This window comes from Quercus lobata, unplaced genomic scaffold (genome assembly GCF_001633185.2).
Source record: "Quercus lobata isolate SW786 unplaced genomic scaffold, ValleyOak3.0 Primary Assembly Scq3eQI_43, whole genome shotgun sequence".
Classification (NCBI taxonomy): Eukaryota; Viridiplantae; Streptophyta; class Magnoliopsida; order Fagales; family Fagaceae; genus Quercus; species Quercus lobata.
The window spans coordinates 57,712-68,051 of record NW_022154759.1 but is presented as its reverse complement, the minus strand read 5'-3'; the positions used below and the strand labels follow the sequence as shown (position 1 = coordinate 68,051).

The 10,340-nt window shown below is 34.0% G+C and overlaps 1 protein-coding gene across 7 annotated transcripts; it reads right to left on the bottom strand.

Moving 5' to 3' along the window:
* Positions 1-644: 644 nt before the first annotated feature.
* LOC115973265 (ABC transporter A family member 2-like) lies at positions 645-10,075 on the bottom strand. 7 transcript variants are annotated; one of them, XM_031093522.1, is made up of 16 exons: positions 9,674-10,074; positions 7,195-7,417; positions 6,931-7,100; positions 6,603-6,788; positions 6,047-6,142; positions 5,750-5,857; positions 5,431-5,590; positions 5,117-5,343; positions 4,485-4,602; positions 4,313-4,389; positions 4,074-4,163; positions 2,853-2,996; positions 2,474-2,776; positions 2,310-2,390; positions 1,083-1,259; positions 645-975 (listed from the first exon to the last, which is right to left on the bottom strand). In XM_031093522.1, the coding sequence occupies exons 1-16, from the start codon at positions 10,022-10,024 to the stop codon at positions 721-723; spliced, it is 2,766 nt and encodes a 921-aa protein (XP_030949382.1). In that variant the 5' UTR covers positions 10,025-10,074; the 3' UTR covers positions 645-720. The 7 variants fall into 7 exon arrangements, with proteins under 7 accessions (XP_030949382.1, XP_030949380.1, XP_030949383.1 ...); XM_031093520.1 differs by having other exon boundaries at positions 5,750-5,950; positions 6,047-6,103; XM_031093523.1 differs by having other exon boundaries at positions 6,047-6,103.
* Between the last annotated feature and the right edge of the window lie 265 nt (positions 10,076-10,340).

Here is a 10,340-nt window from a genome sequence, read left to right as displayed (position 1 = left end):
CCAAATATCTACCTAAACACTCCTTAGCCAACATCTTTATCATATATGCCATGTACCAACATCTTCCACTAACTTCTTGCACAGGGAAGAGAACTAAAAAACTTAGAGCTAAGTCAAGGCACATGAGTTTCTCCATTGATTCAAAAGGAGCAGCATTTTTCACTAGACAACTACCTTCTTATTTTCTAAAGTGGTGGATTGAGTACCAAGTAACTCCCATTTTTTTATTGGCCATCATTTATCACGGGATGGCATTATATGTAATCGCTGCATGCAACATCTCTCTCATATTGGGGTGGGATAAGTAAGAGGGAGGTTGCACGCAATTGTTACACAAAATAATAAATCGTTTATCACCTGGAAGCCCTCCCATCAGTCATAGCTCTGTGTCACTTGGTCAAACTAGAAATTTGCTACTACATATTTTATGGCTGCTGGCTAGCTACACTCTAGGTTTGGAGGTGGTATCTTATGTATTAGCCACATTGACATCTCTCACTTCGTGTGGATCCTATAGGTGGAGGGGGCCCTCATAATGTGAGAGAGATGCTACATATAACTGATATATAAGATACTTTTTCCTAGGTTTGGTAACCTAGCTAGAGACATGTATTAACCAAATCACATGTTACCACATGGTTGTGATGATTGAAAGTACAATATACAATAACATTCTAAGTAAATTTATTATTTATAATTTATATTACTAGTTTGATGGGTTTAATCATGTCTATTTAGGAATGATGGATCAATCACAATTGCTTGAATTGGTCCTGTTTGGCCTGAGTCTGTGTTAGAATTTGATGAAGAGGCCATTGCTTGAGCACCAGGAGGTATTGGCATCTCATCTGAGTGGCCAGAAATGCGGAGGTTACCAGCATCATCTTGGTCCCAGTATACTTCTACCATAAGACCAGTAGGATTTTCTGCAGACTCACTTTCTGGAATCCTCACTAGTTGAGCTCCTATAAGTATCTGCATAATAATAATTATAATTAAAAGATAAAATGAATCAAATCTATATGCAAGCACTAAACAGTAGCTTTCTAAAACAATATAGTAACATAAAATAAATTATGTACCTGAAATGAGGTTCCCGATGTTAAAGTCAAAGTTGTTAACCTCCCCTCAGCAATGGCGCTCTCTAGCTCTGCCTTCTTTGCAATGTTTAAGAAAACTTCATTAAGAGTTGTAAGGCCAATTTGGATGTCAGTTATTCCAAATTCTCTCTTTCTTTCTTCGAGATCCTTGAAAAATTTCTGTTCGAACATCAATGGAAAAAAAAAAAAAAAAAAAAAACATAAATGCTGAAATTGTGACAATATCATTCCCCAAAACTAATAGTCTAACATCAAGGAAAGCTATATATAGAATTATAGAATAAATTTTGTTGTAATCAAGGTCCTTTTTTTTGGCATTGTAAATATAGCATCTAATCTTTCTAGAAGCATGTCATGAATCGCATTTTGGCTTATATACTTTTTCTTGTAAAACATTCATTCCCTTTCCTTTTCAAGATAACCCAAAGAATGCTTTATGTGAATTGTGGAAGTGTGCAACTGCGTCTGAGCTAATTCAATAGGGAAAGGATCATAAATCCCTATCCTATATGGTAGTAGGGACAACATCACTCAAGCCAAAAACTTAAGCCTATTGAAATGGACCCAAGTATGTTATATTAATTCTTTTCAACTTTTTCATTTTTTCTTCCTATGGGACTTCTACTCACACACACACACACACACACACACACACACACACACATATATATATATATATATATCCAACAATCTTCTCCTCAAGAGTGAGTGCATTGCCCCTTTGTGGGCTCCAAGACCTCTTTATGGGTCATGAACAAATCCTACTATGGGAACCCCATACGTCAACGTCAACTTGTGCTGGCTCCAAGTACATGCAACCTGTCCTTGCTCCAACTATGACAAGGACTTGTACCTACCCTATCTACAAAAGGTACAACCTTACCACCTTGTGCACACCAACATTGGCTACGATATAACATGTTGGGAAGATAAAACCTCGGGAAGACTGTTAAGGACTTAATATAAGATATTAGGACACTACTTAAATCAAAAGCTTAAGCCTTTGGGCCCAAGTATGTTATATTAATACCTCAATTTATATTTATATTTTTTTCTTCGCGTGAGACTTTAACTCATACATGTGTACCCAACACATGTATTAATTAACATATACAGTGATTTGTGTTTCATCCAAGTTCAAATTGAAAACCAAGAACAAAAGATAGTTTCCATGTGAAGATAACAAAGTAGAAAGCATAGCACGCTTACCCTTAAAAGGCTCTCTCTATCATGAGGAATGACAAAAGTTAGGAAGGCCTCATTCTCCACTTTTGGCTCTATGTTCAAATTCTGTCCAAATTTTCCCAATATAAGAAAAACCAACCATTTGTGAGCCCAAACAAATTTTGGATCATTGTACTTATTCAACTTACATATTTAAAAAACTGCTTTACAGCCTCATGAGTTTCAGTGATTATATCTTCAAGAGGAAAAGCTTGTCCAACATCACTTCTAGAGAAGCTCACATTGGCAATAAAACCTGTCCCAAACTTTGACTTTAACCTGATTGATGTTCCAATGCAACGAAGCCTACCCTTTGCCATGATTCCTATCCGATCACTTAGGACGTCAGCTTCTTCCATTGAGTGTGTTGTTAGTACAATTGCACGCCCTCTCTTTGCATCCTTTATTATATCCCAAACATGCCTTCTTGATATTGGATCCATGCCAGTTGTCTGCAAATCACAAATTACATCACATAAACATATCAAGTAAACCAATGTATAAAAGGAAGATTTCTTATCTGTTTACCGGTTCATCTAAAATGACTAATTTCGGATCACCAATAAGGGCTATTGCAAAGCTAAGGCGACGTTTCATTCCACCACTGTAACTGCCAGCTCTTCCATTGGCTGATTCAGCGAGTCTCACCTCATCCAATAATTTATGAGCAATCTGCATTTGAGTCAAAGCTTTTGTCTTTAAGAAGTGGAGAGTTTGAAGAGTCATTTTGTATCAAATGAGCTCATCAAGAATGGAAATAAGCATCTATTTAGAACAACATATTCAAAGAAAATTACAAGTAGATGCTTAGTTTGGGATTAAAAAGGCGAAAATGGGTAACTAACCCTAATTTTCTAACTATATAGTTAGTAGTTCTAGTTCCCAAACTATATTATTTACTAGCATCTCGAGTCTATGAGACTCGATTTTGGCCTATAAATCGAGTCTTAGGGACTCGATTTTCATGGTCTAATCATTTCCGATGTGGCATATTTTTCCATGTAGTGACCACATAAAAATCGAGTCTTTAAAACTCGATTTATAAACCTTATAAAGGTCAAAGAAGAACTCAGAAGAACCCAAACCCAGAAGAACCCAGAGAAAAAAAAACAAAAACAAAAACAAAAACAGAGAAAGAAGAACCCAGGCCAGGTAGCGCGGTGCGCGGCGACCCAGGCCGACCGATCCAGGTTCTTCTCTGATGTTTTGGGTTCTTCTCTCTCTCTCTTTTTTTTTTTTTTTTTTTTCTGGGTTCTTCTCTCTTTTTTTTTTTTTTTTTTTCTCTGGGTTCTTCTCTAATATGTTCTGGGCAGGTCGCCTCTCCTATTTGATCTGATTCTTTCTCCCTTTGATCTGATTGTTGTGTTTCTGGATTTCTTATAAAAAAAAAAAATTTGTGTATTTTGGCTTGTACGAGAGATTTGAGAGTTAAAATTTTTTTGGTTTATAAATCGAGCTGGCTTGTACTTGAGAGTTAAAATTTTTTTAAATTTTTTTGGTTTATAAATCGAGCCTTAAAGACTCGATTTCCAAGTAGGAAAAAAATGCCACATCAGACCATGGAAATCGAGTCTTTGAGACTCGATTTATAGGCCAAAATCGAGTCTTTTAGACTCGAGATACTAGTAAATAATATAGTTTGGTAACCAGAACTACTAACTATATAGTTAGAAAATTAGGGTTAGTTACCCATTTTCGCCAATTAAAAACATGTTCAGAGTCCTTAATCAATGGTAAGAAGGAATCTACCCATTCAATATAATTTGGTGGTAAGCCTTTGATACTTGCAAAGAGGTAGAGGTGCTCTTGACCAGACAACGCATCCCAAAGAATATCAAACTATATGGTGATACAAGATCCAAGCAAGTGTTAGTATCTAATTTCCTAATAAATATATTATCGCTATTTAGTGGAAAGATTTTTGATTATATAGACTTAAACTATGCATGCTATTGACACAAAAACTTGAGAAACAGAGGGGCTATTACCTGTGGACAAACTCCTATAAGTTTTCGGATGTTTGACATGCCAACAGAATTTCGAACAGAGTGTCCATAAATGGTTGCTATTAACAAGGTATTGTACAATGCAATTACATTCCAAGGAAATTGTAAATCATGAACCCAAAAAAGGGAAGAAAAAAAATGGAAGAGAACCTACCATCTCCTCCAGTCACTGGGGAAATTCCTGTTAAACAATTGATTGTTGTAGTTTTTCCAGCTCCATTTGGTCCAAGAAGACAAAATAGCTGATCTTTTCTAAAATTCACCCATAAGCCCTAGAGTAAATTTGCACAAAGGCAGTGGTTATCATAACAAATGAATAATCATGGTTTGTGTCATGTGTTCAATTTTTCCTACAACATTCATATTGAGATCCCTAAGCTCCAATTATACACCTGCTCAAGTAATTATAGCAGAATTTGCCCTTAACTTGATTCTTCCAAATGACCATTTTTTGACAACTATCAACCAATTTGATAAATTGTATTTATTCATGTTGGACAAGCTATGTCCACTAAGGTAGTAATGCAATATAAAATTTTAAATAATGGAGAAACAGGAAAGTCATAAAATGTGCACTAAACTCATGATATACATTGTTTATGTCAATTTCCCAAACATCTCTAAATATAGAAACTATGAAATGTTAAGTCCTCATAACTATGTGTAAACTAAAATATAATGGAGGGATGAAAACAACTTTCTTCTCCTCCAAAGCATGCAACAAAAGTTAGATGTCAAGATATTCTTATATTAACATGGAAAATTATACTTTCCTACAATTCTTACATTAATAGCATGGTAAGGTGGAGTCTGTTTGCATCGACAACAACCAATTTTTATGGTCTTAGGATATGTTTTTATAAGGCCATGTATCTGAACTGCAGCATTTGGATCATCTATCCCCTCCCTGGCTTGTTGTTTTACAAGGTTTTCCTCTTCAAGGACATCTTCATCATCTGGAGTAATAAGCTCAGGCAATGGCTCTAAACCAATGCACCTGCAAATGTTGCCCTCTGCAAAAAGAAACTACAAAATAAGTGTCTATCTTTGATATCAGCTAACAAGGAGAAGCAGTGGCCACATATATATCAAGAATTTACCTTTCACCTTGTTTTCACCTTTGCCTGTCCAATACGAAGGATTTAAAAAGTAGAACAATGGTTTCCTCAGACCAGATGAATTTGGGATTATGTTATCAAAGTAGATAGCCAAAACAAACCACAGGAAAAATGTAGATGCAAGCCACTTATATATACCATCCTGAAAGAACATGAGAAAAGACATTTGAACTTTTATGACCAACTTTACTTAGAGAAAGAGAACAAAAATGTAATTAGTGGAAAAAGGATAGAACATAAAAGGAAAGCTATGTTGATGTAGATTGATATTAAGATATTGAGATTTGAAGTGTGTACTTACAATTGTCATTACGCAATCACTACTGTCTGGTGGACAGTCAGCCCGCCTATCCCAGCTAATGCCAACACCTTCAGGCTGTGAACTCGCATCTTTAAACATGTTAAGGGCCTGGGCAAGCAGATTTGGTGGAAAAAATGACCACATAATTCTATACTTTATAGCAACGGATTGATCATAGGGGAATCCAAATGCTACTGTTATCTGAGACAAAAAAATAAAAATAAAATAAATAAATAAATAAATTATTACAATCAAATGGAAAACCCATTTTCTTAGGATTTATTATTAGAATCTTGCCTGAGTTATGAAGCCAATGACAAATATAGAGAATCCCATTGTTGTTGTTGAAGATGACTTGCGAATGAAAGTTGACAACATGAATGCAAAACTAAGCTATCATCATAAGTTAGAAAAAAAATCAAAAAATTAGGCATAATATATTAAAAAAATACATTTTCAATTACAAATTGAACGCATACCAATTACCAAATAAAGGAATAATAATCAGGAAAAATATAATTACTTTCAAGACTGCTTAACTTCTTATTGATTCAATTGCTTAAGTTTCTTTTACAGAGGAGTGAACTTTTTCAATTTTTCTTTTTCAGTAGAAGTCTTAGAATAAGATTTAAGGGCATATGAAAGCTTATATATATTGAACATGTGCATTTTAACTACTGTAGCTTACATATAGATTTTCTCCTTTATTGTAGCTCTATTTGGAACAACATATGTCTCTGTTGCTTATTTCTTTGAAATAAATTTCGAAGTCAAATCCCCTTAATGAAAAATTGAACACAATTTTTCTGAAATTTCATCATAGTATAGCTAGTGTTGCAAGAAAGAAATTTACCATATTGATTTGGAAAAGAAAGAACAAAAGGAAGACAACTGCAAAGCTGTTCTTCAAGAAAATATCAAATCGAAACAGCATTCCAAAGAGAACCGTTAAAAGTGATGAAAGAGTTGTAAGAATTCCCTCCCATGTGAGCCATGACAACCAATAAGCAGAGTCATAGAGACCCATCATAGTCATTGCCTGTTGGAAATAATTGAGAACAGAGAAACCAAAAAATAAGAGAAGAAAGTGGAATGAAACACATAACAGTACTAATCCGGCAAGGGCTAGCATGCATGCCCTAGTTCCATCTTTATAAGTTCAGACATTAGATAGCGAGTACCTGCCGAAGTTTGAGCTCTTTCTCTGTGACCAATGAACCCATTTGAAACACAAAACCAAACATCACAGCTGCGAGGAAAAATGGAGGTATCATTGCATCCAAAGAAGAGGAGAATTCCATTCTTGGGTGTGCAAATTCTTTAAGCCCAACTATCCAGCTAAAGTTCGGATCTGAAATTCAAGAAGTAGAGAGAAAAAGATAATCATATAAAATAAAGGACCTATTAACTATTGACCAGAAACATATGAAGGCAATGTTTATGACCTCCAATGAGAGACCTAGCAATTTCACGCTCTGCAGCCAACTGCAGTGGAATTTGAAATTTAAATGTGCGATCTTCTCGATTAGTAATTGAAGTTAAATTAGTTTGAACGCCATAGCTTATCACAGTCTTGTTCCTCACTACAAAATGCAAAGCTCCTGGACACCGCCTAGGATTGCTTAAAAGCCATGCATCTACGTCATCCTGTGTTCTAAATGCTTTAACCTGCACAAACAAGTTACAGAACCAGTGGTTTCATGGTACATGATGTTCTAAATATGCACATGCAGTATGTTTCTTTATAGTCCTGCCCAAATATTTTGGTTGGAAATAGAAAAGCAAAAGATTTTTAACACTGAAATTGAACAATCAACCTTGGTTCTTTTTTAATGAAAACATCTTGGGAAGATATTTTTTGAGAGACATCTTAGTTTAATGTGATATTATGGTATAATGACCCAGTTATAAGTTATAGTAGAAAAAGACATTGCATTGTTTAGAGGCCTTGTTTGGTCCAAGCCCGTAAGAGCTTATTAGCTTACTTTTTGGCCTAAATTTTGAACACTTTTATTATCTAAATTGCTGATTTTTTTTTCTAACTAACTAAGAAAACACACAAATTTCCCATGTCCCACTCTAAAAATATTAGCCATAGATCTATTTTGAGCGTAGAGTTACATATGCGTGCTAATGATCCACATGCATTCCTTCAAAGGCTGGCCATTAGTTTGCAAAGGATGTATCTATTATTGATGTTTCTCATTGCAGAAGTTTTGTCAGAATAAATTAACACTTAGGAAGAAAGTATCTTATGAAATACTTTATAAGAAATCTCACCATGCTCAAGCATTATACGAAAAAGGAGTTCTCAATAAAACTCACTAAGCTACAAAACTCATAACACCTCGGGAACGAAGTTAGTTCCCAACATAACATGCAATGTTATGAATGATTAATATTTGAAATATTTATTATTGAGGAGGCTGGCTTATTGTATTTATCTTCTTTCTTAACTTTTTTCCCCTTTCATTTTCTCATCAACTAAACAAAGTGCAAAATTTCAAAAAAGACCAAATTCTCACCAATGACAACCTCATTTTTTATATGAACAATAATATTTCCGCACCATAATAATTTTAAATAAAAATACTAATTGTATTGTTTATCAAAAAAAATATACTAATTGTATTTGCAATTGGTACTGCCAAACCAAGTGTTAGTAAACAAATACTCCCTTTGTCCCAAATTATTGGTCCTTTATTCCATTTTGGGATATCCTAAAATGTAGTCCTCTTTGAAAAGCTACTAAATAAATTTCCTAACTTACCCTTTATTTTATTTAAAAAGTTAACACCATTCTTTTACTAAAGTTTAAATTAATGAAGATGGTTTTGGAAACTCATCATTTTTAACTAAACAATAAGATCTTAAATAATGCTCCCTTACAAAATTTGATTTTCTAAACATAACCAACAATATGAGACTAAGGTAGCATCCATTACCATATTTTCCACCAAAAGAAAAAGGAAATGCTAAATGCACTACAAGTTTTACTACATAGCCTAAAACCTAAGGACAAAGTTTGACCCCGAACGTATTTGTCGCCTTAAGCTTCAACCCCTAATAGGAAGATGAAATGTGTCATTGTCATATGCAATGCACATGAGTCACATAATCAAACTTAATCTAACTAACCAATCAACCAAGTAAGTTATGTGCATTGCACACAACATAATACATGTCATCTTCTCATTAAAGGTTGAAGCTAAGGCTCCAAGCATGTTTGAAACCAAACTATTTCCAAAAACAAACGTGGCAATGAATGTAATCGGTAGGCTTCAACTATCTCATGAATGTTTGAATTTTATTTTAGGATAAAGTTTAGCTACAAAATTGGTTGTAACCTAGGGTTACAATCTTACTCAATATTTTTTTATTAGAGGTGAATTTTGACAAATCCACCATTAGATTACATTTTTTTTTTTTAATATTTTCTACGCTTGCAAAATTTTTTGAAAATTAAAGATCAATAGTTATGTCATTAATAAATTGTATAAATTGCAATTTTTTATAATTTAATATTATGCATAAAATATAAGCTTATATAGATCATATAGTAAATAATATCCGGTTGACACAAAATTTGACATGTATATTAAAGAACATATAATTCAGCGATTAAATTTTCAAAATATGTAGCAATGTTTATTTTATTAAGTAAAGTTATATACTTAACTTACAATCAATTTTGTAGATAAACTTTGTCATTTATTTTATTACTATAATTATTTTTTATTTTTGTATTTTGTAACATCAATTGTAAGCTCAATCTATTAATATTGTAATAACCCTAACATCACTCCAAAAAAAAAAAAAAAAAATGCAGTATAAAATATTGACATGTAAAGTAACACCCACATAATCCAAAGACAAGTAGGATTGGTACACAAGAAAACTGAATTATTGATATTGTATACATACCTTGTTTAAGGGAATCTGACGGCCAGGATTATTGTTCATAATGGCAGTGACAATGGTGTTAATGGTGGCGCTTCCATTTCCACTCCACACAAAGTCGAAACAGGGTTTCCTGATGTGAGCCTTGCGTTCACATGGTGGGATTGGGAACGACACAGCCGCCTTTGGATCAGTGACTTCGGCATGGTTACGCTTGCTGCCTTTTTGAATGCAGAACAGGAGGAACACGAATATGAAGGGCGCAAAGAGTTGGACCAACGTGGACTTTTTGTTTCGCTTTGCGAGGAGAAAGTTTTTCTGGAACAGTGCCTTGTATTGTTGGAAAAGTAGAGGTAAGCCCCTCTGCAAATCCATGAATGACTTTTAGCTTTTTTTAAGTTTTGGACTTTGCATAGGAGCATTATATATGTGGGTGAGTAATTATTGAAAAAAAAAAAAAGAGTAATTATTTATGGCTTTTGGCGGTGCTTTCAAGTTTCAAGAATCCGAATAGGTTTGCTAGGACATTTGTTAACCAAAAATGACAGGTATATAGACTCTTTACGTGGAAAGCGGTGCCTAAGTAAAAAAAATGGCGTGAGTGACCAATCCAAATAAGAATTAATAAAAATTGGTCACGACAACTATTTGTAAAAATATTATAAAATATTAATTTGTAGTTAATGACTTA

Excerpts from the sequence above, each read along its gene's own strand:
- LOC115973265 (XM_031093519.1), bottom strand. The coding sequence starts at position 10,024 with ATGGATTTGCAGAGGGGCTTACCTCTACTTTTCCAACAATACAAGGCA. Across the intron at positions 2,777-2,852 it reads TAGTCATTTTAGATGAACCG|ACAACTGGCATGGATCCAAT; the intron begins GTAAACAGATAA and ends TGTGATTTGCAG. Across the intron at positions 1,260-2,309 it reads ATAGAGAGAGCCTTTTAAGG|AAATTTTTCAAGGATCTCGA; the intron begins GTAAGCGTGCTA and ends ATGTTCGAACAG.